General features: G+C 50.6%; 1 protein-coding gene across 6 annotated transcripts in view; it reads left to right on the top strand.

The window, feature by feature from the left end:
• The first annotated feature begins 581 nt into the window (after window positions 1–581).
• The window catches only part of KIRREL1 (kirre like nephrin family adhesion molecule 1), a 96,860-nt gene continuing 69,795 nt past the window's right edge, over window positions 582–27,646 (top strand). For 4 of the 6 annotated variants that reach the window (XM_084768411.1, XM_084768410.1, XM_084768408.1 and 1 more), the window contains exon 1: window positions 582–885. In XM_084768411.1, the coding sequence (XP_084624537.1) occupies window positions 834–885 (52 nt within the window). In that variant the 5' untranslated portion in view covers window positions 582–833. Of the gene's footprint in view, window positions 886–25,000; window positions 25,138–27,646 lie in introns of those variants that run through there. The other 2 variants (XM_084768405.1, XM_084768406.1) reach the window with 2 other exon arrangements.

Here is a 27,646-nt window from a genome sequence, read left to right as displayed (position 1 = left end):
ACTGCGCCTCTTCGTGGCTGCTACGGACTCCGGCGCTAAGGCCGGCCTCAACGTGGCTGGCTGAAACCCTCAGAAGAGGCAGATTCAAGATTTCTGAGATTTGTAGGCGGGGAGAGCGTCTCCCCCTCCAACATTCTCTACTTAATTGAGCATTCTTAATTTAGGCATCTTGGGTTAGATTTTGGGGATGTGAGATTAAAACGAAAAAGAGATTTAAATATTTTACAACACTCTCCCTCCCCCAGACACATACAAGCACACCCCTCCTAACACAGTCACCTAAATTGGTGGAGGCTCATCCTCAGCCCTGGCTGCCACCCCATGGCCGGCTCAGTTACACCATTGGGGGCAAAAGTAGGTCTCGGCCCCGGGCGCGGGTGGGCCAGGGCCCAGTGGTCCTTGCTCCAGAGCCTGCGACGCAGCGTTCTCCCCACCCCTTGCCTCTGCCCTCAATTCTTTTCTCTTTGCTCTCCTCCCATCTCGGTTCCAGCGAGTGAAGAGAGTGTGTGCGCGCGCGTTGGGGGACCAGGGGAGGGCAGTGGAGGGAGGCGCCGTCGGAGGGAGAGCAGACGTCAGGAAGAGGGAGGGAGGCGGGGAGGGAAGAGAGGGAGAGAGAGAGCGAGCGGCGCGGAGGTTGAGAGAGGCCCCGAGAGATAAAGCTGGAGGGCAGAAATTATTAGGGGGCGCGGGACGAGAGGAGGGGCCAGGGGAGCGAGCCCGCGGCGAGAGAGACTAGCGAGTGTGCGCCTTGTGTGCAAGCGCGGGAGGGAGGAGAGAGCGAGCCAGCGGCGGCCCGGCTCGCGCCGACTCGGGCCCAGCGGCGGGCGGACAGCATGCTGAGCCTCCTCATCTGGATCTTCACTCTCTCCGACACTTTCTCACAAGGTAAGCCCCAGCCACGGGCTGGGGAGCCATGGAAAGGGGCGCGGAGTCACCCGGAGAACACCCGAGGAGTTCTTGGTGAAGCGGCCCAACTTGCTTCCTCGGGTTGCGCGGGAGAACGGAGAACTTAGGTCGCGAAAGCCGAGATCCGAGCAGAAAAGGGACCCGAGTGCTCAAAGTCTCTCCTCCGGTCCCTGGCAGTACTCCCCTCCTCCCTCCACGTCCTGGGCCGAGGGCCGGACTCCTGGGTCCTGGCCAAGAGAAAGGCTGGGAGGCGGTAGGATTTCAGATTTGGGAGGTGGAGTGCGAGGAAAGCGCGGACGCAGGCTCCCAAAGATGAGGCTGAGGGATCCTGCTACCCGAATCCAGCCTAGAGTCACCTTCATCTGAAGTGCCGCTGCAAACTGCTTGGGGCTGCCCCTCAAAGGGAGGCTGAATTCGCCGTCCTCCCCCCCCCCCCACCCCCCACTCCCCTACCCTGGAGGTGAGAGAGAGAGAAGTCCAGATCCCCGGGCTGTTTGGGTTCATCAGGAGAAGGGGAGTTGACTAGACCAGGCACTCACTTCGCGTCAGGAAAGTGCAGCTATCTGAGGCTCCTTTGGAAGGGGCATGGCAGAGCTGGAAGTAAGCAGAGGAAGAGAGATGAGGTTATTCAGGTACATTGGGCTGGGTGCACATGAAGGAACCCACAAGGGTCCAAACCCAGCCAGGCCTGAGGATCTCCGGGAACGGAGTCTTGCCTCCTGAGACTGACTCCAGGGGAGATTTAACACTGTCGAGCTTCTCCACCGAACTGGAACACGAAAACTGACACACAAATATCTTCTAACGGGAGACACTGAGACAGTCTACTCACCTATGGAGCCATCCCTACAAACATCCCCCACACAGAGACAGACACATACACAAAGACGTTGACTGACACCTCTGAAGGAGGAGGATTCCTCTTCCAAGCCAACACACACTTGCCTAATCATCATATACCTCAGCATCAAACTTACACTGTGGATGCATGTATGCCACATTTAAAGGACATAGCATCCACTAACACAGAATTGCTTCCACATACCCCCGCCATGGAGCAAACAAAGAAACTTGGCCAGACATTCTTATAGGCAGGCGCCTACAGAGATGTACAGTCTTCAAAATGGAGGAGGTGGTCTCTCCATTGGTGTGTGTGTGTGTGTGTGTGTGTGTGTGTGTGTGTGTGTGTGTAGGGGGATGGGGTGTTTCACTGGACTCCTCCTTACTTTGCTAGCTCTGAGGCAAATCCTGGCTAGTTTAGGGGTCTTGATTCACCCTCTTCACTGGAGCGCCAGGACCCCTTAGAACTTGGGAAGGCACATATACATGGTTTGAGAGCAGAAGTGGTGGGGGTGAGGGAGGGGACGGGGGGTGGGCGGAAGAAGGCCTGGCCTCAGGGTTGGCCACTTGGGCTGAAAGTTGGGAAGGTAAGTAAGTTCTGACTTTGTTCAGCCAGGTTGCTGGAGAGTGGGGGGTGGGGTGGGGATGGGTAGAGCACGGAGGGGGAGGGCAGCTGCATCGGCTCTGATGTGTGTCAGGAGCCTCCTCTATTGCAGCCCTCATATTCCAGCAGAATAGAAAGAGCGGTAAGAAACAGAGGCTGCAGTTAGCAAACAGGAGAGATGTGTAGCTTGAATCTGGACTGATAGAAGGTCGGGAAGGGGGAGGTGGGGGCGGGGATGCTTGCCCCGTACTGTCCATCTTTGTGGGTGGGTGTGGCTAGGCTAGAGAAACCCAGCCTCTTGACTCTTATCAGAGGTGAGAGCAGGAACTGCAAAAGGGTGCAGTATTTGGGGGTGATTGGGGGGGAGGAAAGCAAAGGGAGAGAGGAGTCAGGAGGGAGAGGAAATCACTACCTAGTCTTCAGGGGACACCCAGCAAAGCGTTGGCGAGGAGACCCTTAGGGGAGCGAGGGGAAACCTGGGGACACTGACAAGCTGAGCCTGAGGCTGGGAGAGAGTGCACAGTGTGGCTGGCACTGAGGTGAAGGTGGAGGGGGTGGGGGTGACAGGGGAAGAGAGGGAGAGGAGAAGGTGCTCAGAGGAGCAACAGACCTGAGACCAGACAAGAGCTAGGAAGGCGAAATTCAGCCTAGCTGAGGAATAAAAAAAAAAAAATTGCATTTTAAAGACTTTCAATGGCTTCATCTGTCTTCATATTTTACTAAATAATTTTCTGTATCTTATCTAAATGAAAACCATTATCTCCCCCCCCAACACCCCCCACACCCCGCTGCCGCGGCCATCATGCCCTCGCTCCCCAGACTGATTGCACAGAAAAATTGAAATATTTATTCATTTTCTAGGAGATTTTTCTCCCTCCCTCGTCTCAGGGAGGAGAAATTGAAAGGAAGGATTGTAGTTAATCAGAGCAATGTGGGATGACAGGATAGCTCCAATGGGAGCTGCCTCCAGAGGCTGGTGGCTCTGGCTGTAGGAGGAAAACCTGTTCGGCTGGCACCCCCACCACCCCAAGCTCCTCCTGTCTGTTCTGCCTTTGCTCCAAGGAGACTAAGGGGGTAAAACAAAGAGGCCCAAGGGCCTCCTATGTTTCCAGCATTTAGCTCCCTGTGCACAGCTATATCCTGGCGCAGAACAGTGAGCCTGGATTCTACAGTGTTCTGCCCACACATGCTCTCCACACACTCTGAATGCCCTACTTCTGCCAAAGCTGGGTATTTGAGCTGGGGTAGAGGTAGGGGAAGTGGGCAGAAAGCAAGCGCTCCGGTCTCCCCCTGCCTCTGACTGGATCCGCCTGCAGACTTCTCCTCGAACTTAAGGGGAGAGAGGCATGCAGCAAGTGCTGGGCGCCACAGGCATGCATCTGCAGCACCAGGCAGGGCAGGAAGGAGATGCCTTAAGGCTCTTCCAACCTTTGCTTCTTGTTACCACTGGTGGCTTGCTGGCCCCACTTCGCCTTTCCAGTGGGGTAGGTTGACGAAGCTGCCTGCTTACCCCATGCTTGCGGAGAGCTGCGCTCTGAGGAAACCTCCTTTGAGATCCCTTGGACCCCCAGCCTTCACTTCTCTCTTATCCTACAATATGGGCCACAGTGCTGTGCATATAGTCAATGCCCCTTAATATCTGACTGATGAGTGAGCTGCAGTGCAGGAGAGAGGTCATATTAAATGGCGATGACGTCACAGTCTCAGTCTGGTATGCCTGGTATATGCCCTGGTGTTCTAGAGCCTGAGTGAGGCAGGGAATGTGAGTTCAAAGCCAGCTTGGACTACATATACCAAGTGTCAGGCCAGTCAAGGCGAATTATGAGTCTCCAGTAAACACACACACACACACATAAATAAATAGGCGAAACCAGAGACTTGCATTCAGCTCACCCATGTTGGTATTCTGAAGAGGTTGTGTGCTCTGTGAGTGCCTCAGTTTGCTCGTATGTAAAGTGGGTATGGTGACGTGTATGTTAATCCACGGATTCATAACATACAGTCATCTCTGGAAAGAGCAGGAATGGTGTCAGGCACAGAAGTGCTCAGGGGCTGTTGCATCTGAACAGAGGTGGACAGATGTTGAGATGACTGCCCCTCCTGCTTTCCCTCTTCTTCTTTTCCTCTTTGTTTCCCAGTTCCAACTCCTCTGGCTCAGTCAGAGAGAGAGAGCCTGGGTGGGGTAGACCTAAGAGACACAGTTCAGCTTTCCCCTTGCTTGGTGCCCTCAGAAAAAGGTCTGCAGATAGGATGTGAGGGGAGGGCAGACCACAAAAGTTTGAGCTTTGATAAAAAATGAGAGGGTGGGGTGTTTCAGTGTGAGAAATAACACACACCATTTAGTGAGCATTTAATAGCTTGAAGTGCATATTACCTTAAAGCTGCACAACAGTCCCCTGAGATGAGCTGGGTAACTGAGTCTCTTTGTCCTACATGGGAAACTGAGGTTTTGATATGGAAGGGTAGGCAGTGATAGGAACCAGTTGACTCCATAGTCTCCTTCGCGGGACCTGATGCGGAGCTGAGACAGGATCTGATCCTCCCCACCCCCATCCATTGGTAGAGTAAGTGGGGAGAAAGGAATTGTTTCATCAAGGTGATAACAGCATTTAAACTTTTTTTTCCTCCCAGAGACAGGGTTTCTCTGTCTAGCCCAGCACTTAAACTTTTAAAGCAGTCTTTTATTTTAAGATTCTGCCCTACAGTTTGGGCCCTCTTTCTTTATGATATGGCAACACACTAGTTATTTGTCTGTGTAGCCTTGGCTGTCCTGGACTCGTAGACTTTGTAGACCAGGCTAGCTTTGAACTCACAGTGATCCGCCCGCCTCTGCCTCCTGAGTGCTGGGATTTTAAAGGTGTGCGCCACCACCGCTTGGCTGAAACCTAGCCTTTCTAAGCATGGGTTTATACCTTTCCTTGTCCCCTTCAGGCTGACTCTGTAGAGTCTTAGAGTCATGCAAAGGCTGGTGCATTGAGAGGAGGCTGGGCACGACCTGACCTGTACTCTCACTGTTAGTCTCCAAACCAGCGCCAGGTTGTGGCACAGTAGAGGCTGAGAGCTTAGGTGTCCTGCTTGACTCAGCTCACCTGGATGTGCTCGGCTTTGCTTTTCAGCTGGTTCCCTAGGGATCTGCCTGACCTAAGGTCCTGAAAGGGATCCTGGGAGGTCAGCAACATACCAAGATATCAGCATTCCCGTTTGCCGAGTTCCTGCTGTGTGCTTTTCACAATTGATGTCCCTGCCATTTCATAGATAAGAAAACCAAAATTGAGAGGTTAAACAAGCCACCGAGGGCTATCTCCGGAGTGTTAACACCCTGATCCAAGCCCTTTTATGTCACCGCGAAGCTTATCTGTGTTGGCAACCTCTATTAGACAGGAGGAGGGCCTAGGCCTGCTGTCTTGTTCCATACAAACAGTCCTCTGAGCTAGGCTGCAAAATTATCCAGAGTCTCTCAGCTAGAAATGCTAGGCCACCCATAATTACCTGGAGTTGATATCAGCGTACAGAGGCGAGGGGCAAAATATTAATCCTTGTCGAAAAGAGGTTTGCGTTGCTCCATTCTCTTTCCTCCTATGTTTCTCAGGAATGTTGGGGTGGGGGTGGGGGGGGATGCGGGGGCCCGTTGTATGATGGAGTCAAGCCCAGGGCTAGGCAAGTGCTTTATCACTGAGCTATAAACCTAGCCACCCCCTCCCACCTTCCCTATCTGTCTTCTAGCTTTGTAACACTATGCAGTGCTTTCAGATTTTAGTAGCTGTCACATGTGCCATAACATTTGATAGATTATCATGTGATCTAGGCAGGATCATTGTTATTTTTCCATTTAGTAGAGGAGAAAATGGAGTTCCGGGGAAGTTTAGGTGGCTTGTGCAAGGGGTGAGGGCTGAAGTGGAGGGAGTGACTTAAAGGCATGGTCCTTAGTCTCCCCAGTCTCAGGGCGATGTTTCCCTCCAGAAGGCAGGGAAGCAAGCTACTCCGTGAGCATCTGACGGAGCTGCACCATCCTGCCTCCCATATGCTTTTCAGCTCTTCCCGGGGGCTCCAGGCCAGTCAATTTGGCAGTCTCTCAGAGGAGGTTTTGACCTGGAAAAGGCATGGAGGGGGGGGGCTTGCGGCGGGGGTTCACTGGAGGAGGAGAAAGAGGTTGCTGTGTTCTTGATCTTGAAATGGGAGACCAGGGAGAGTAGAGAATCCTAGGGGTCTTGATGCAGCATTGGCTCTCAGGATGGAGAAGACGTCACGCCCCCTCGTGTGTTGCGTATAATAGTAGTGGTGCTGCTTATTCCAGTCTATGGATAGACGAGCGGGGGCCTAACCTAGATAGGTTGAACAAATTGTCCAGAAGCATATAGCCCGTGCCCGACAGAGTCAGGACAACAAACAAGCAGCGACATTGGCGTGGTAGATGGGAATGGGTCCCAGGAAGACACTCCACACACAGTTGCCTCTTGGGTAGTATTGCCACACACAAGCCTGTAGATGCTGCCCCCGGGTTACATGTGCATACACTCTTCTTCCCCAGGCTTATCTGGACAGAAAAGCCCGCGACTCTCCTGGACTTCCCATTCCCGTCTCTTTTCCTTGCAGCTGCCGAGTCTTGAAGGGCGCCCCCTCTGACAGGCTGGGGGAGCTGCAGCCACCCTTGAGATTCTCTGCTCTCTGACTCTGGCCCGCCATCCGTGCGTGCCCAGCTTTCATGCCCCGCTCCATACTTGGTTTTCAGACTGTGTGAACTTGTGTTCTCACGGCACCCAGGACGAGAGAGCTTCTGCCGCTTCTCGGTGCCTCTGAAAATCATTTCTCTTTCTAGTCTATTCTCTCTCTGTGTCTACCAGCTTCTCCCATGTGCAAGGCGCTCCCGGTTTCCCCTTTCCTATACGTTTGATTTCTTCAGCAACTTTTTATTAACCTCGCTCGTCCCTGGGGACTGCAGCGCTCATCCGTCTCTGCCCCTTCTCAAACCCATTCAACAAAATTGGGATGGTATTGAAATAAATGGGCCTTGCAGCCAGCCGCCCTCTTCAAGATGGAAGGTCTTAAATCTGGGCTAGAAATCTCTGGCAAATGCCATTTGCCATTAGTTTTCTGGGAGATAATACTGCTGCTTTGCTCTGAGTCTGAGCCCTGGGAAGGTGCTGTCAGAGTCTCCCAGAATGCTGGGGGGGGGGGGGCGTGGATTTTTGAGTCAGAAAAGGGATAGTAGAATTCTGAGTCTCCGCAGAACGCAAGGCCCAGCAGGGCTATTTCAAGAAGCTGGTCTGTGTGTGTTATCTCTTTCCCCAGCTCCCTAACTTGGCTTAAGAATAATAAATTCTTCTTTAGGACAGGATTGCTTGTTCTCTCTGGCCTGCATTTCCTTCTGAGGCAATATGAGGAGTATATCCTAACTGGAGGATGGGAGGCGGGGAGGGGTGCAGAATTAATTCCTTTCCTCAGCAGAAATGTTCAGTCATGGATGGATGGCTTAGTGGTCAAAACTGTACGGTCATGGGTGGAATAGTGGTGGTGCTGCCTTCAGAGAGATGTCTCGTCAGGCACTTTCCTCTTCTGTGTCACCATCACAATGTGGATTTGCACACAGTACAGTTCTACCCCTAGGTGATGAAATCTTGTGCTTCCTGGGATATAGGTGTTTTCTCACTGACCCCAAACATCATTATGGGATTGGTGTGAAGCTTAATGGTAGAGCACGCGCTAATGTGCAAGCCCCGGGCGGAGCTCAGCTTTCGGCACTACAAATAGAACCCTACCCCTGGAGGGGGAGACCTGGTGGCACTCAGAGGAAGGATAGCAGGCTACCAAGAAGAGACTTGATACCCTATGAGCATATACAGGGGGAGGAAATCCCCCTCAGGAACAGTCATAGGGGAGGGGAGTAAGGGGAAAATGGGAGGGAGGGAAGAATGGGAGGATACAAGGGATGGGATAACCATCGAGATGTAACAAGAATAAATTAATAAGAAAAAAAAAAAAGAACCCTACCCCTACCGGTCCCAGCTCGTGGACAGACTGTATGTTGCAGATAAATGAGATACTATCTCTACTCTTTTTTGTTGTTGTTGTTGTTTTCAGACAGAGTTTCTCTGCGTAGACTTGGCTGTCCTGGACTAGCTTTGTGGACCAGGCTGGCCTCGAACTCACAGTGATCCACCTGCCTCTGCCTCCCGAGTGCTGAGATTAAAGGCGTGCGCCACCACGCCCGGCCCACTACCCCTACTCTTAAGGGTCTTTAACTTTTATATGAAGTTATTCAACCTATGGGCCTCAGTTTCTTCCACAAAATGGGGACAACTAAGTTTTTCGAAAATCTGGTATAATTACTTGGAAAATGGGTACAGATTATATAGAATAATAAAAGAACAGTATTCAGCTCCTTCTTTCCAAGAAACTAAAACCCCCAAGCACACAATGACACACTGACCCTAGATGCATGTGTGTCTGTGCATGTGCGCATGCATGCGCACTCACATGTATGTATGCATGTGTGTGTGTGTGTGTGTGTGTGTGTGTGTGTGTGTGTGTGTTGATATTAAGGAGCTGCTATCGTGGTGTAAAGGCCAGAACTGGAAGGTTCTGTTGAGAGGACTTTGCTATGGGCTCCCTGGGAGAAATGGTCTTAGAGTTAGGGGTGGGTGTCCCCAGGTGTAGCAGGCTGAGAAAAAGCATCCCCACCGGCCCACCTGTGGGGTGTCAAGGTGTGGGTGTCAGGCAGGCAGGAAGACTTTAGAGTGAGGGACACTGAGGATATAGTCTGGGGAGATCTGGATAGGGTGACCTCAAGCTGAGACTGCTTCCAAAGCTCCCAAAGGCTTAGAAGGTTCAAAGGCAGCCCCGCAGGAAGTGGGGAACCAGCTAATTCTGGGGTTCATTCTTCTTTTGATGTACCTCACTTTGTAGCTCATGTACGCTGCACATTCTTGAAACTTCTGCCTCTGCTTCTTGAGTCTTGGGTCTTCTGATTTTTCTTTCTTTTTTTTTTTTTAAAGAGTGTGAAAAACAAATCATGGTCCCTGTGTCATTCTCCATGAAACCTTTCCTTTCTCTAAACTCTTAACCTGGTAGAGCCACTATGGCGCCTCGACACCCCACTGGTGAAATAAAAAAGTAATAAAATAAAGTGTGCAAATGAAATAAAAAATCAATTTGGCTAGGCAGAAGTGAACAGGAACCATTGCGGGAGCATTGCTGGAAGTCCCCAATCTGTGACCTGAGCTTGGAGACTGGAAAGCGGAGGGTTTCTAGGAGAGTCCTTTGGCATGATAAAGCTGCCTGGAAGCAGGGTTCAGCTGAAGTAGGGAAGAGGGGGGCACCTCCTTACCCAGACGCCTGGAGCTGAATGAGCTTGAACCACTTGTCATTTGTCCGCTCGGAGCCTGGGTGTAGTCTATACTATGGAGGGTTGAGAGAAATAGCCTGTTGACATGTTCACGATGAGCCTTAGGCTTCTCTGCTGGCCAGTGGCCTCAGCTCTCTTTACTTAGGGACGGAGTTTCTTAGAATTTCTCACTTAGAATTTCTCAGGGCCTCGGCAAGGAGGTGAGCTCCAGGGTTTCAGTGGTGAACCTCTGCTGAGGGGCCCTGGGAGGAGAGGGAGGAAGCCTATGAACAAGCCTTAGCTGGTTTTGTTGTTGTTGTTGTTGTTGTTGTTGCTGTTGTTGTAGGTCTGGGGGATAAAAGGTGAGATTCGGTCCTTGTCCTTGAGGCTCTCAGCCCGGTGTGGGAGACGCATATGTAAACACGCACAGGACATAAGACAAGTATGAGAAGCACGCGGGGAGTCTGGCTTTCCTGGTGGATGTGTGAAGCTGAGGGCACAGGGGAGGGAACGCCTGTCACGCTGGCTCTGCCTGAGGCTGTGCTGGCTGCTGGCATGGTGGGCAGCAAGGTGGCCTGGCTCTGGATAGCTCTTGATTCTACCCCTGCTCCAGAAGAAAGGAGCCAAGGGCTCCCCAGGACTGAGCCTTCGGTGCTGCCTAAGGATTTTTGATTTCTAAGAACAAAGGCAGTTTACATAAAATAACCCTTTCCCTCAAGCCTCCCAACCTCTTACATCCACTCTCCTCTCCCCAGCCTCCAGCCCTGCCCAGCAGAGCTGATTTCTAAATTAACTTTCTCCTCCTAATCAGCTTAGAGCCAAGTTTTTATTATTGTTCCCCCCCCCACCCCCTCCCTGAATTCTCCATGCACAACCCCAGGGGAGGGGCGGATGGGGGGGGGTCTGTGTGCTCCATTAAGTTGCCTCACCGTGAGGCACTTTCAATGGTTTCTTCCCATTCTGTTTATTTAACTGGGAGCTTGTTGTAGGGGAGGAAGAGATGGGCTAGAGGGAGTGAAAACAGAGGGGAGCAGGAGAAGGCATTTTCCAAGCATCAGAAACCCAGGGCTGGGCATGCTGGCTGGTGGGAGCTCTTAGAAAATGTGAGGTTCCCTTCATCTTCACGTTTAGGCAGCTGAGGGCTTCCTGCCTAGACAGTGAGGTTCCTTTGCTCTAATCCCCAGCCCCAGGACCTTTACCCACTGTTCTGTGCCTCAGTTCTGCTCCAACTCCTTCAGGACAGCTGCCAGGCTTGACTTGAGTATTGTGGGATGGGCGTGCCCAGAGCCCTTTCTCCCTCTCCCACTCGCTGTGGCTACGCTTACAGAAGTGAGCAGCCCTCGCGTCGGCATCACTTCCTTGGTGGCCGATGCTGGACTGATGGCACCTCTCTGCTGACGCTCACCTGGGGGACACCTCCCTCACCTGGTCAGTGAGTGGAGTGAGAATGCAACTTCATTTTAATGTTGGTATGAGTCAGAGATAACTAGGGAGGAAAATCTTACTGTGTAAATGGTAAGTTATTACAATGCACGGCCAAGGCGAGCTGAGATGACTTTTGGACCGTCCGGACCGCTGCTGCGCTCCATTTACGCAGAGCGTGGAGAAGCCGGTAGCATCTGCCTCTGAGGGGTTTTGCACACGTTTCCACAATCACTCCTGGCATGGTGTAGCATACCTTACTCTCTAGAGACACGTACCCCTGAGTCCCCTAGGACCTCCTAACCAAGGGACTATAGGAGTATCAGGCTTTTTTTTTTTTTTTTTTTTTTTTTTTTTGCCAGAGGTGCCCCCACGTGGTGCGCCTTAGAGCCTTGCCTTCCTCGGCTGCGAAGTGCAGATGGCGGTCCCTGCCTCCCAGGGTGACTGTGGAGATTGAATGAAATGATGGATGAAGCAGAAGTGTCTGGTACTTACTAAGCCATATTAATAATGCACAGTGCTTGAGTCTTCAGGATTCACAGTGCAAAGCAGATCTGAGGAGGGAAACGGGAGAATGAGAGAGGAGCAGCAATGATCAAGCCAAACGGAGTCTTGTGTTAGTGCTGCCAAGGGAGGCGACCAGTGTAGTGGCGACTCCTGCACTTTGTACTCTGAGGTTTCAGGGATGGGGGACCCCTGGGGTTGGGTGCTCTGGGGGTTGGGGGGGGGCACCCTGTTTTAGAATTCAGCCTGTGCTCTGTGTCTGGAGACTGAGTGTCCTTCCATCATTTGTAAGCCATCGTGTCTTCATTTTCAAAACGGAGACTTGTTATCTGAATACTTCTAGGCACACGACGCCCGGAGAGAGTCACTGCAAGGAAGAACCCTAGAAAAAAAAAAGCCTTAGCTGGTTTTGTTGTTGTTGTTGTTGTACGCCTGGGGGATAAAAAGTGAGATTTAGTCCTTGTCCTTGAGGCTTTCAGCCCGGTGTGGGAGACGCATATGTAAACACGCACAGGACATAAGACAAGTATGAGAAGCATGCTGGGAGTCTGGCTTTCCTGGTGGATGTGTGAAGCTGAGGGCACAGGGGAGGGAACGCCTGTCACGCTGGCTCTGCCTGAGGCTGTGCTGGCTGCTGGCGTGCTGGGCAGCAAGATGGCCTGGCTCTGGGTAGCCCCTGATTGCACCCCTGCTCCTGGAGGAAGGAGCCAAGGACTCCCCGGGATTGTTACTTCGAACCCCATCCCTCTAGAAGCATCAGCTCATTGTGTTCCGACAAAAAAAAAAAAAGTAGTCTTCAGCTTTGAAGGACCTGGTGAAAACACAGATTTTGTGTTGACACCAGACTCCCCAGGTGATGTTGGTGCTGCCTGTCTGAGGGACCGGTGATGTCGAGGTGTGAGCGGATGCTTTTGTCTGCCTTCTAACCAGAACCAAGAGAGAACAGAATTCATTAGCCGAGCTTGCTTTTTAAAACAGTTTGATGGGCCGCCTACTCAAAGGCATTGAGGTGCTAGCTGTGGAGAAGCAGACGTGGGGGCTTCCTTCTAGCCCCCTAGGCTGACCCATCGGGCCTCCTCCCAGCCACCTGCCCAACTCCAGCCCCACCTCCTGGCTAAGTCTTCCCTCGCTTCCTGCTACAGAGTTGAAAGTCCCAGCCTGTGTGTTGCTGGAAACTCTCCCATGCCTGAGCTGTCATTTCCACTCATTAAAAAAAAAAAAAGTTCTCATGATTCATCCTGGAAGGTTTAGGAGAGACAATTTGACAGAGCTTCTACCGAGAACCTCGACCCTTAACCGGCTTTGGTTTAAAAATTGGGTCATGAGCAAGACGTGAGGTTGAGAAGGAAGAGGCTCCGGCTTACCTGGGAGCAGTGGGAACCATCAGTGTCTCGCTCTTACATGACATAAGAGACACCTAACCTACCGGCCTTCTCCCACTGGCTTTGCTTGTTTGTTTGTTTTTGAGACAGGGTCTCTCTCTGTGTAGCCCTGGCTGACCTGGAACTTGCTTTGTAGACCAGGCTGGCCTCGAACTCAGAGATCCACCTGCCTCTGCCTCCTGAGTGCTGGGATTATAGGTGTGTCCAGCCTCCCACTGGCTCTATAGAGGAGGCACCCCACGGATTCTCTTGCTTCTTCATGTACCTCAGAAAACTGGTGTTCATGCAACTCTCTGCAAGTCAAAGGTAACCGGCAGCATCAGCCTAGGGAGTTTGCAAGACACAAGGATGGGTGAGGTCAATCGGATCTGGCTTGAGAGAAAGAACTTGAGGTTAAGAATGCAAACCAGCATCGATCCTCTATGCACACCCATCCTCAGGCTCCCAAGACGCCTACTGACGAGAATTCGGAAGTCAGTGTTCGGCCCTGTTTTGAATAGTAAGGAATTTGATGAGCGTTGTTGGCTCTTTCCTTCTGACAATCCCTAGCAAATGGGAAGTTCTTTGTGTCTAACTTAAGCCTTTCCTCCTCCTGCTCGGGAACTCTAATTAGAGGTTGTAACTGCACTCTCTCTAATTTTTCCATACAGTTCATTTCTTGCTCCTTTTATTGAGGAGCAAGGCCTGAGAGGTCAGAGGTAAACACTCTCCCAGACTTTATAGGGCAACCAAGAAGTTCTCTTTACAAGTCCGCCTGAGGCTGTCACCCTGCAGGGTCTTTGTCCAGGGCTGGGAGAATGAGGCTCTAGCACCCTCCCACCCACTGTAGATATAGCCTGAGGGGACTCTTCATCTCCCTCTGTGACTGGCCAGGCTGAGAAAGGAACGCAAGTGTGTGTGTGTGTGTGTGTGTGTGTGTGTGTGTGTGTGTAGGTAGCTTGGTTATTAGGAAAAGAAGGGTGGAGGTGAGGTGGGGGCGGGGCCCATTCATGGTCAGACCCCATTGTTTTCGTTTTGTTTTGTTTTGTTTTTTTACTTCAGGCCTCCTCAAATAAGGAGTGTCCCTAGCCCAACTTGGCCTTGGTGGATCTCATATGATGCTGATGCGCCAGAGAGAATGTCTGTTGGGCATGTGAAAGGAAGACTGAACGAGATACTGGACTGGGTCGTGGTCAGTTAGGAAGATGGGCCTAGGAGGCCCTAAGGGAAAGTCCAACAGGGGAGAGTGGAGCCAGCTGGGAAGGAGACAGGAGGGCTAGACTTGTGAGGGAGGTGAAGGGAGTTTGGCAGGAGAAACATGAGGCCCCAGGGAGTTCTGCCTCATTAGGGGCGTGTGGTTAGAAGCCCTGAGACCTGGCCACTGTGCTATGTCAGCTGTGGCCCCTGCGGCAGTTATACCTGCAGCCTGTGTGATGTGTACTTTTCCACAGATGTGTGCGGTAAAGCAACCCTTGCTCCTTTAAGAATGGGACTGGATGTCAGTCAGTCCTTCAAGAGGAAGGGCTGGGCCTCTGGTGAAGAGGAGCACAGTGAGCTATGGGCAAGCTGGCGGTCCTCTTTTCAAGGGTAGGCAGGCAGGCCAGCCATGGGCTTAGAATCCCAGGCTTCGGACTGTGAGGGTAGCCTGCTCTGTGGCGACCTCCAGCAACACTGCTAGCCCCAGTCGCTGGCTCTCCCTGTCCCTGGATGGGTGTTCTCAGCTCTCTTAATCCTGCTGTCCTCTGTCTGTCACTAGGCAAGAATGCATGGCTCTCCCGAAGCATTTGGTGCTTAATAATTTGTGGATTACAGCTAACTCCCGATAAAGATCCCCCTAATTGCTTGGCTCACCTCAGGTTCTATCATCAAAGCGAAGTGACGAGGCCCCCCTCTCACCCTCCTTTTCTTTTTATTATCTCTTAATTAATCACTCTGGCTTTCACACTTAGCAGATAATTACAGTCTCCTGGGCACGAAGCTCATTTTCATAACCTCCTGCTCCAAGCCTGCAGCAGCAACATGGAGGGGACGGGAAGGAAGAGGAAGAGAGGGGAGAGCAGATAGACACATGCTAGAGGAAGGTGGGGGGAGGTGGCAGCGAGCGAGACCGGTGAGCAAAGGGAAGGGGCCCCGCAAGAGGGCCATGTGGACTGGTGAGGAGGACACAGGACCAGGGCCCTGCCAGTGGGCAGATAGGGAAGGCTCTAGAGATAGTCTTTCTGTACTGAGAGATCTGTGTTGTAGGTCCCTTCATTTGCTGTGGGTCACAGCAGAAGATAAGATGTGCATTACCACAAAGCATGCAGGGGCGAGGGGGGGAGGGGCGACTACTGAGGAGTCTGAGTGAAGTGTACTCTCCCTGAAAAGTGGGGGACAGCTGAGATGGTGGCACCATGGCTGTGATTGGGGGCCCAGAGGTGAGAACCTTTCTCTGTTGGAAGGAGCAGGACTCGCCCTGGGGGTTGAAGCGATGGGAATGTGGCCATCCAATAGTGTGACCAGAGGGAGGGTAAGACAGCCCATTCCTTCTCCCATCGCCTTCACTTGGGAGCTGTGTCCTGCGGGTCACAAAATGTTTACTACCCTCATTGTAGAGATGAGGAGAGTCTTGACTGGGATCTGCTGAGTTCAGGAAGAATGAGTACCTGGCCCTCACTACATCAGGTTAAGTCCAGTTCTGACCCACATGGTTAGACATAGGCAAGAGAAAGGGGAGGCGCTGCGCCAACTGCGGCCTCCAGGCCTAAGGCCATTGCTTGACCACCAGGTTTTCCTTGCACTTCTTTTTTTTAATTTTTTAAATTTTGTGTGCATTGGTGTTTTGCCTGCATGTATGTCTGGGGGTATCAGATCTTGGAGTTGCAGACAGTTGTGAGCTACCATATGATTGGTGGGAATTGAACCAGGGTCCTCTGGAAGAGCAGTCAGTGCTCTTAACTGCTGAGCCATCTCTCCAGCCCTTCCTTGCACTTTTTACTTGGAGATAAATAAAGGGTACACATTCAGATGGCGTGTCTGTCGTAGTGACTCCAACATGGAACTGGGCTGGGACACAAACCTCTGATGGAGTGTGTTCCCTACCTGGCCCTCATCTCATGCTTACGGCTGCTTTATTCACTATAGCAGAGAATTTCAACCAACCTAGCTGTCCATTAACAGATGAACAGGCAATGGAAGTTTGATACTTATAAAAAATAAGATACTACTCAGCTTCAAGGAAAAATGAAGTCAAAAACTTTGCAGGAGAATGGAGGGACTTAGAATCTGTAATATCTAAGTGAAGCCACACAATTGCATATATATACACACACATACATACATACATAGATACACAATACATACACACACATAATAACATACACACACACACACATAATAACATACACACATATACATACATACATACAAATACTCCTGTAGGTAACTGAAGAAAAGAGAACAAGAAAGGCTAAATATAAAAGGTTGAGAAAGACGTCAGTGCAGGTAATGGGCATGAATTATGAAAGGGAATATAATGTTAATTGTTTTTTTTTTGTCCTAATGCTGTTGTGCATTTGGGGGGGGGGCTGGTGGGCTGGTGGTGGATAAGTCCCTAAAACATATCAGATCCCCACAGCTTCTGCTTCAAAGGCTAATTCTAACAGTAGAAGTTCGTTAAATTGTGTAGACTTTGGGTCTGGTTAATTTTGGTGTGTGATGTTTTATTTATTTGTGAGTGTATCTAAAGAAAAAAAAAAAGGAAACCAAAAGAAACCCTGAAAACCAATGTGGCCTGGGCTTCACAGATCCAGAAGCAGACGATGGGCTCTACCACGAGGATCCTTCTCCACCAACCTGGGCTTGGCTCCAGGACATGCATGCTTTCTACTACATTGCCACTAGCCGGCATTAAGACCTCTCCAAATCTCAGTTTCCTTTTTGGTAAATGAGAATCATGGACAATGTGAGGCTGTTTTGTTTAACATATAAATGAGCGAGCCTCTGGCATGGTTGTGAATGACAGCTACTGTTTCTCCCACAGTTGTCACCAGGGCTGAATGCAGCTAGCCCGTGCCTGGCAAAGGGCAGGAAGGCTGGTTCCATTTTATTTTATTTTAAAAGACTTATTTTTAAATTATTATGTATACAGTGCTCTGCCTGTATGTACACCTGCAGGCCAGAAGAGGGCATCAGATCACATTACAGATGGTTGTGAGCCACCATGTGGTTGCTGGGAATTGATCTTAGGACCTTTGGAAGAGCAGGCGGCGCTCTTAACCATTGCGCCATCTCTCCAGCCCCAACATTTTTATTTATTTATTTTATGTATGAGTGCTCTATTTGCATGCACATCTGCATACCAGAAGAGGGCATCAGACTCTAGTATAGATGGTTGTGAGCCACCACGTGGTTGCTGGGAATTGAACTCAGGACCACTGGAAGAATTGACAATGTTCTTACCCCCTGAGCCATCATCTCTCCAGCTCCTCCATTTTATTTTTATTTTTATTTTAATAAAGCTGGTGAGAGAGGACCTTCTCCATTTCCTAGGTGGAGGGTGGGATCAATAGGGTGCCTCTGCAGCACTCCCAGTACGCAGAGCCCTGACAGCTAGGTTACTGATCCCATTGAAGTTTCCCTTTTCTCTCCACAAATCAAGCTGTTTCTTTGGGGGCTGCCTCCCACTCAGAGTGTAAGGGCATCATTAGCTTCAAGCATTAGGCTCCTGTATAGCAAAAGGTTTATCTTACTGAGCTGGAGAAGGCTTGCGGCTCCTTCTTTCCTGGGCACTAGAACAAGGAAAGTTACATTTGGAGGAACTGTGGAAATAGCACTGAACTGTGACTACAGAGGAGGGTTTTAGCCCCACTGTGCTCCTAATGGAATGGCCTTAGTGACTTGGCCTTTCCTAGCATAAAACGAGAAGGTCATTTATTCTCTAAGACACTTTAGGGACACACGGTTTTCCAACTGCTGTCCAGTGGGAGTTTGTCAAAGACCGGCCCTGGATCTTCTGTTTTATCTTGTGAGCCACTGTCAGAAAGGCCTCTCTCAGAAAGCCAGCTAGAGAGCCAGGAGGCACAGCTTTTGCTCAGGACCCAGAGGGGCAGAAGATATGTTAATACATTTTTAGATCTGGCATGGGCTTGGGGTAAGATGTGAAGGGACTCCCCAACCCCTGTGCACGTGCACACGTGCATTCATACCTACACACACCACACACACCCGTACATATTCCCACACTCATACAGTCCCCACCACAAATAACAGATACATAGACATACTTATTACTGCACATCCTGCTACACATTGCCGGGGGTTGGGGGGTGCGGGGGTGAGGCAATAGCCTGGCCTGTGTGGGATGTGGGGACCCCAAGAAGGCTCTGTGAGTGCTTATGTATTCATGTTGATAAAAATTTTCTCCCTGAAGAAGCATGCTCTGGCTTTCCTCTGAACTTTAGCTTTGGTCTATGAAAAGGTTTTGCAGTCTTGTGGGAATATAAACATTTGGCAGATTTCTTTCTCTGAAAGCTGTTTCGCCTCTTTTCTTTTTCTGGGAATTTTAACCAGCAAGATCAAGGTCCCTCCACCCATCCTTCCTCTTTCCCCTTTGCCTGAGACATCCAAACCCCCTGTCCCTTCAGCGCCCCCCCCACACCCCCAAAATGAAAACAAAGTTAATTGGTGTATACTGGGAATCGTCTCAGAGCCAGAAGAAAGGAGTGAAGCAAACAGCTCTCCCAAGAGGAAAAACTGCAGGAGAGAAAAAGGAAGCAAATGGCATCGTGGTGAAAAGTGAATTCCAGACACTGAAATTCTTTTGGTTTTAATCATCTCAGAGGGCAACCAGAGCTGAGCTGTGGGGGAGGGGAAGAAACAAAAACCGAGGCCATCTACCTCCAGGTTGTGGGGCTCTAAAGAAAGACTAAAACTTTCCTGATGGAAGGCTTCTTATTCTTGCTCGCTCTCCACCCCACCCCCACCCCCAGGACCTGGCATCTGTCCCCAGCATGGAGTTTTCCCTTCTCCAGAGATCCCTTCCTCAGAAGCCCTCCCATCCGTCTCAGTTTACAGGCTCGCTAGTCTCAGTTTTAAAGCATTGACCTTTAAGTTTTCCAGCAAAGTTGCAAGTTCCCTGAGGCCCAGGATTATGTGTTGTTCAAAACAAAAACAGAACAAACAGCAAACTCCAGGCTCTTTCATCAGCTGTAGCTTTTCTTCGTTGGGAAAAATAGAGCTAGTAAAGTGTTTAAGGGGCTGAGTGGAGCCTGATATGGTAGGAAGGGAAGGTGCAAGGGACCCCAGCTATCCCTAAAGGACAGCCTGTGGGAGAGGTAAAGAGACAGTAGAGACCCAAGGAGTGTGTGTGTGTGGGGGGGGCGTGTTTTCCTAAATGTCCTCAGGATCAGCCAGTTAACAACAAACAAGCTTGGACATTACACTGGTGGTTGGAGGCAGGATGGAGGAAGTGTGGGAGAAGGAGGGATGGGGGGGGGGTGTAGTGGGAGGATGAGGAGGATGGAATTCCAGAATCTTCTCCACTAGGGAGGGTGACTGTTTAGGTGATGGAGTGAGTCAGGAAATCTTGCAGCCAGGCCCACAGTGATGCCCATGTGAGGTCTAGTCGCCAGGCAGCAGGCAGCTCTTCTTAGCCCCTTTTCTCTGTTCATTATCTTCTTTCCTTTCACAGGTTACCACCCTCCCCCCTGCCCCCTCATCACACCCCCCCCCCAGCATCAAGTTGTCTAGTTCACTTTTTTCATCTGAAAACAGCTCCTTACATATTCATAGTCACCAGCTGTGTCCCCCCTTCCCCCCCCACTTCCATCCCTTCTTCCACTTCCTAAAATTTTGACTCTTGGGTCCTTGGTCCTTCGCCTCATCTTTTTTCCCCTCTTCTGAGTAGCTTCTCCCCCTCATTGCCCAGAGTTGCTCAGCTTGCCCAGATTAGCATCTCCTCAACTCGTCCGCCTGGGCAAAGCTGCTCGCTCTCTCAGGGCCTGAGGTTGCCCAGTGGCAAACGAGGAGCTTGCCAGGTATTGCTTATGATCCAGAGTGAACATGCCCTTCCTTTATTTCCGGAAAAGAGAGGAACATGAAATTTGGAGTCAAATCCAGAACTCCTTCCAGTGTGACCGCGCCACCAGCTCAGGGTGACAGTTGAGACTACATTGATAATCCCAGGGCAGCCTCTGAGATGATTTTGTCTATGTCAGTCTTACTGTTTTCTTGGATCTTAATATTTAATGGTGCGGAATGAGAGAGGACCAGGAGACCGGGTTCTATGAACCTTTCCCAGCTAGAGCAAGAGCTCATTGCTACCCTAGCCCCCACCCCGAGAGTAGAACATATAGGTGACAAACCAGGTGTGGTGGCGCACGCCTTTAATCCCAGCACTCAAGAGGCAGAGGCAGGTGGATCGCTGTGAGGCCAGCCTGGTCTACAAAGGAAGTCCAGGCCAGCCAAGGTTACACAGAGAACCCTGGTTTGAAAACAAAACAAAACAAAAGCTTCAGAGAATTATAGGTGACACAGTCCTTCTTTGTCTTGGTCTTGTATTTTACACCCCGGTGCCTGACATCAGCACTCACAGATAAGTGTTAAGTATACAATATGGATTTAAGGGCAAAGAAACTGGGGCTCAGAACGTCAGTAGGTATAGATAGCTGACCCCTGATGGGGGCCTTCTCTGCATTGCCTTCTACTCACCGAAAGCCAGTGGCCACCCCTTCACTAGGTGCAACAGAAAATGATCCTTCAGATGCTTCCAGAAGTGCCTTGTGAAGTTGCCCCACCCAGGACCACTGAGCTCGCATGGCAAGAAGCTGGAAGGAGAAAAGCCTGACCTCCCTGCTGCAGGCTTTCCAAAATTGCCACATGTCTTTCCCTCCCTTTCGCACATATATCCTTGATCAATATTTCATAAGACTGAGAGATTTTAAGTTAATGATAATGGTGAGGAAATGTCTCATCCTCTCGTCTCTTTTGGAAATGGTAAGCTTCCTGTTTAAGCCGTGATTTATGTTTCTGTCCGAGGTTTGGATTAGGAAGGTGACAAGCACGGGGCCATGTGGCATCTCAGGGCTGAGGCTCGGGTTCCCTGAAGAACTGTTGGAAGATCTACCATGTCCTTGCTTTACACATCCAGGCAAACACTGACTTCTGGGGATGGCCGATAAGAGTCTCAGATGTTTGCCTTCATCTTGCCTTCTTACCTGACACCCTCCCTCCTGTTCCTAAAATATCTGCTGAACCATCTCCCAGGCCCTGGGCACCATAAGAGTACAGTTTGAAAGCTAAGATTTCATTCACCTATCCCCCCCCCCCCCCCAGGATACAAACAGAATAAAAACACGGAGCTGCAGGCTCTACCATAGCCCTCCACCCTTCTCAGCAGCGGCCACCACATCCTGGAAAACCCCTGCCTCCTCCAGTTCTGCACAGGTGGCTTTTCCTTCCCTGCGCAAAGCTGATGGTGGTCGGCGACGTAAGGAGCCTGCTGCCCATATCTGCCGGAGGATTTGAGGTCCAGAGAGGAAGGGTGGGTGCGGTCCCCAGAGATCACAGGATGACCCTGCCTCAGGTCCCCGGCTGTCAGCAGCTCTCCTGCTTTCCCCAGATATGCCCATATTTTTTCGACCTTTTCCCCTATCATGGCTGCCAGGAGGTTAAGATCAGTTTGGAAGCCCAAAGATTACAGAAGAGGGCTTAGACGGGAGGCTGGTGGAAAGCAGAGGTGACAGGACTGGATAAAGAGTGGGAAAGGCAGCCAGGAAGGTGAAGAGAAGAGGAAATGAGAGACAAACCTCATCCCTAGAAAGGGAGGAAAAAGAGGGGGGAGGGAGGCAGAGAGAGAGAGAGAGAGAGAGAGAGAGAGAGAGAGAGAGAGAGAGAGAGGAGAGGTCTCAACTTTTATTTAAAATCCGAGAGCAGTTATATGCCTGGAGTTGTTGCCATAGCAACAGCAAAGAAAAGGAGATAGCTTGTAAAGGGGGGAGGTGGAAGGAGGAAGATGATTCAATAGAGGTAAATGTTTAAAGACAGGAACAAAAACCATTTACAGATAATTAAGTAACACACTGCGGGTTCTTTAGTCCTGCCTGTGTCAGGGGACTGGCCTAAGATCTGGCCTATTTCTGCCTAGCGCCTTCCATTCTTTCCCCATCCCTCACTCACCAAGAAAACTTCAAAGAGGCAGCCAGGAATGCCAGCCACAGACATGCCTGTCTGGTCCTTTGCCCCTCCTGTAGTCCCGGCTCCTCAGAACAAGGTAGAAAATGAAGAAAAGAAAATCTTCCTGAAGGGAAAGCCTGCCTCAGCCTTTGGATGGCAGGGCCATCTCCTTGTCCCTTCAAAGGTCCAAAGGGGCAACACTTATGCCTGGAGGCATCGTTGGGGCTCTCTATGTCTAATGCCACATCTAACCCGCCTCTGCGACTGCTCACTTCCGCTCCATTCCTGGAAATCCTCTGGGTTTTATCCTTAGAGAGCCAGGCACCAGGGCAGTGAGTTGTCAACCAAGACCAAATAGTTTTTGCCCTGACTGAGCTGAGCCTTTGGCACTGTGCCTGTAGTGTGCACTGAAGAATGCTGCCCAGGAGATGGCTCTACCACGTGAGCCTCTTTTCCTGAGGCTCCATCAATGACAGTTCTGCACTAGACCTTCTGGTTAGTCTTTATGTGTGCCACCCTGCCCCCGCCTCCTGCCCAGTTTCTAAATGGGGCCTTAAGAAGCTGCTTGTCAGTAAGAGCCCTGGCTGCTCTTCCAGAGGACCTTGGTTCAGTCCCCAGCACCCACCTAGAGCCTCACAACCAACCAAGCGCCTGTAACTCCAGTTCCTGGGGATCTGATGGCTTCTGACCCCTGAAGGCGCCATTCACGCATGCAGTTCACAGGCACACAGGCAGACACATAAATAGGCAGACACATAAAATATTTTCAAATGTGTAAATTACGTCAGAGAGTTTTTTGAATTTTTGTTCTTTGTATTTGCTGCTTAAAATCTAGAGCTGACCCTACCAGTACATCTCTGATGAGGCCCTCAGTATCTTTTCTCTCTTACACACACACACACACACACACACACACACACACACACACACACACACACACACACTGCAACCTAAGTTTCCCCCCCCAAATCATCACTATCCCCATTTCTCTTTGTTCCCTTAGGTTTATTTTTTATCTTACTGACCAGATGTGTCTATTTATGTTACCTCAAATCTTTTATGGAGCAAATAAACTAATTAAATGAGTTAAGCTGTATAATACAGTGTAGCCGCTTGGCCAGTAGTAAGAAAGCAGAGAAAATGCCAACTACTGTTTCATGGAAACAAATAATAGGAATCATCTCTAGCCTTCCATTAGAGGCTCCGTCAAGGTGGACCAGAGACTCCAGAGAGCTCCTCAGATTAAAGGTCGCCTGCAGTTAACCCCCTGGACTGCACAGAAGGAGAGCACCTCAACATGTTAACACCCGCTAACCCGATTTCTTTAATCTTTTCCACACTCACTGTAGAATTCACCATGTTGGTATAAGGATGTTAACCAGGCTTGTTTGCGTTCTTAAAAAATTGATTTGGATGCTATTTAAGCAAGCTTCTAATTCCTTGCTCATATTTAAACATTCTGGATGCAAAAGCTTGCCCAGGATTAAGATTTTTTTCCCCCCATGGATAATCATCTTCAGTGTCACTGAGAACTGGCAGCATTTCACTGATTTTGTTTTGCCTGGCCAGACAGGGAGAGAACAAACCATGTCTCAGGAAGACAGAGGAGGCAGGGTAAGGAGAGCTGCCTCTGACACACCTGTTTCTCAACTCGAGAGAGACTGGCTCTCTCCTCTCTTGTTCTTGTTTCTTTCTTTGCTGGTTTCCCACCAATCACTTGTTTCCTCCTGGGGCTGGAGGTAACAAAGGTCTGTGGAGCCTTGTATTGTAGAATCCCGCATCCACTCATCACAGTGAGTGATGTGCATGTGAGGTCCTCGGGTGGAGCTAGGCCTGCCAGCTTTCCTGGGTGGGGATCTAGCTCTTTTCTGGAGAAGCTGCTCAAAGGACACTTGTCACTAGGGCATCTTGTCTCTCCTTTGCTCAGGAGTCTGCAGACCACCCCTCCCCCCTTGTTTTCCATTCCTCCTTTTGCTCCCCTGATCTTTCAGGATCTTCTTTTCCTTTCACATTTTTCAAGGTCTTCCTCTTTTTTTTACTTACATAGTTTTTTTTTTTTGAGGAAGAAAATATATTCATAATTGGCCCCTTCACTGCCCCCAACCCCATACTTTTTTAAAATTTGTTTTTATTTTTAGAGGGAGGATTTCATATATTGCCAGGCTGGCCTTGAATTTGCCAGGCCTGTGCCCACCTCCTCTAGTGCCCCTCCCCAAATTCTTTCCCAGTTGCTTGAGAGAGAGAGAGGGAGGGAGGGAGGGAGAGAGAGAGAGAGAGAGAGAGAGAGAGAGAGAGAGAGAGGACCAGCCCTCTCAGTCTGAGCTGTTTGACTTACAAGACAAAAGACCCTTCAGAATTAAGAGAGGAAGGGGAAAGGGGAAAAAAAAAAGATTCCATTTAAGAATCTCCACCAGGGTCAAACCTGACAGGAAAGCTTTGTTTGAAGGGAATGTGAGGGCAGGGTAGGGGTGGGGGAACTGGCAATTGGCCCGTAAAAGGCAAATGTCTTGACTTGGAGGAAATTTGTAGATGAGTGACTCTAGTCCCATCGAAGTAGTGGAAGATTTCGGAGTCTAGTTCCTCTGAGGCTGGTAGAGTGTGTTGAGAGCAGAGACTGGGTGGGAAGGGAAGCGAAGGGAAAGGAAGCAGGAAGCTGCCATTTTAATCCCCTTACTGCATGAGCATAGTCAAGAGTCTCCATAAATTCCAGGGGATGGAGGCCTTGCGCACTGACTGTCTTCCCAGCCTTGCGGCGAGGGGAAGAGAAGCCACCCATTGGTGCTGTGAACTAAGACGGGAATTGTTCTGAAGGCAGGGAGGGAAGGGCTTGAGGCGGCTTCCTACTGGTAGCACTTCTAAGACTTTGGGCAGACGGAAACACAGAGAAGTCCTGTGACTGGCCAAGAGAGACAGTAGAGGGGTTACGTGGAAGATCGTGGAAGGTTATCAAGAATGAGACAATCAGCCAGGCCTGGTTCACACCCAACCCTTGAGCGGCTGAGGCAGGAGGATCCAGTGAGTTCCAGGTAAGCTAGAGAGACATAGTGACCCGTTGGTGAGAGAAAAAAAATGAGACAGCCAGAATGAGGAAGTGCTCCCAGCAGGCCCCTGGACTGCAGGGATCTCTAGAGTCCAGAGGGGAAAGTTGTGGTGTGTGTGTGTGTGTGTGTGTGTGTGTGTGTGTGTGTGTGTGTGTGTGTGTGTGTGTCTGTGCAGCAGGAGGCCACACAGATGCTGTGCTCCCTGCAGGCCCCGCTAAGGGCATGGCTTGGCCAGTTTGGGAACTATTTGTGGCAAGTTTTTAAATCCCAGGCTGCTTTTGCCCCAGTACCTGGAATCCAGCCACCAAAATGATACGTCACGAGAGCATATGAACTGATTTTAGCCAGAACAAAACCTATTGAGAGGAGAACTTGGCTCCGCAGCTGCTGCTGCAGCCCCCGCGGTAGCTAGGGTTCACTCAGACACCTTGGGAAGGAACGGCTCTCCTGTTCCTGCCTCTCTTGTCTCTGGCTTGGAGCAAAATATAGAGGTCCTTAGCCTCTACCCGGCCTCTGAGAAATCCCCTGCCTGGGGCAGTCCTGTGACCCACTCGCTGGAACCGGCACTGTCCAGGCATGGATCAGAGGAATCAACACACGATGAGAACGTGGGCTCAGGGCGGATGACAATAGCCTGGAGAGGGTGGGGTGAGCAGGATGGAGGTGTTGGGGGGAGAAAAACACAGGTACAGCTGCAGGAAAAACGAGTGGGCTTCGGGAAGGCTTACAACTTTTTATGTCCTGTACCGTTCCCACTCTCTCAGGCCGGCAAAGGATAAGATGTGTGTATGGGGGGGGGGGCGGGGGGGTTGGGGGGGCTAATGACCATGGGCCCAGACGTCCCTGCTGTCCTCTCCTCTCGGCACCTCCACCCGCTTTTCACTCAGTCCGCTGACTGCGGTGGAGGCAGGAATGGAAACTGGAGGCCTAATTGCTGGGTCTCTCTCAGCTCTTCCAGGGAGCACCGGGCAGGAAATTCCTCAGATTCCAGGCTTGTAGGATCATTGCTGAGTGTTAACCGCAGAGCTAGGGTAAGAGGCCGAGGGAACTGCCTCCCGTCCTGCTTTTTTTCCTCTTTGTTTTAGAACAGGCGCGATTAAAAGGGGGTTAGAGGGGCTGCCGCCTAGAACAAAAGCCCCAACTGCAACAATCCTCCCGAAGAAAAAGTCCCAGATGTGGGGATCCCGGAAAAATTAGTGCTGAATTGAGTAATTTTGAAGTTGAAAATAGACTGTTGTGGACAGGAATTTGTTCCCAGGGTGATTTTTTTTCTCTTTCTCTAGCTCTCAGTGAGTGGAAAGAAACTGGCTTGAGAAGAGTCTCACTCAGAGCCCCTTGAAAGACAGAGATAAGGATGGGGCTACGCAGAGCAGGCTCGAGGGGCGCTCTCCCCGCCCCGCCCCCCCTGCTTTGCTTTGCCTCACTTGCGTGGGACTCCTCCTAAATCACCAGAGTATTGGGGGCTGCTTGCTTGTCACCCCTGGGTGTCCTGGCCAGGGCACTCCAGACCTCCTGGAGCCGTCGTCTGCCATCCAGATGCATCTTGTGAGCCCTCCAGGGAGCTTTCTCCGCTCCCAAAAAAATAACTGTGGCATCCCCTTGGGCTTCCAGAGCAACTGCTTGTACTTGGGTAGATTCTGCCCCTGCTGAACTAGAATAAGCTATTCCCCCCCCCCCCCCCGCGCCGCTACCCCCCCCCACTACCCCACCCCCTCGTTCTTTAGGAGACAGAATGTGACTTGGTTGGTTATGTCATTAACCTCATAGAGTGACCGCAACACAATAAGTACACACACACACGCACACGCACACGCACGCACACACACACGCACACACAATTTTGGAAAGAATAGGAACCCTGTTGAGCGAATGTCCCAGTCTTTGGGGGTTGGATTACCCATTTGACAGATCTCTATAATGGACGTTCAATGTGCGCGCACACAGTCTGGTCTCTTTTTCAGCTCAGCCCTTCACACTTTCATGTAACATGTACTCTGAGAAGATGAAAGTGTGTGTGTGTGTGTGTGTGTGTGTGTGTGTGTGTGTGTGTGATTTTCTTTCCCTGAACATAATAGTTACTGCTAAAAATTTATCACCATGGGTTCCAGCGCCAATCAGAACTGACCTCAGAGCCGCGCACACCCCTGCCCATATGGCGTGGTGGACGGTAGATGACTGAGATGTGGGTTTCATTCCGGCTGATGACAGGGCTGTGGCGTCTGAGGAGGAAGCAGCCAAGGACGGCCTGTATCCACCCTGATTCTTCCTGTTACTGTACATTCTAGAACCTGGGCTGAGCGTATAGAATTGAGGACTCAGCCTCCGCATTGGCCTAAAAATGACCAGTGTGGGCTGGCACCGCGGAAGCTTCTTAACCAAAGCCTCAATCATGAGTCAAAAATGCCGCGTCCCAGGGTTCAGTTTAGGAATGAGAATATGAGATCTTTTTGGTCTTCAGACTGACTGCCGTGTCCCCATCTCAGGGTGACCAAGA

This window comes from Acomys minous (genome assembly GCF_964271855.1).
Source record: "Acomys minous genome assembly, chromosome: 19".
NCBI classification, from domain to species: Eukaryota; Metazoa; Chordata; class Mammalia; order Rodentia; family Muridae; genus Acomys; species Acomys minous.
The sequence above is the reverse complement of the archived record's forward strand: the minus strand, read 5'-3'. Positions and strand labels throughout refer to the sequence as shown.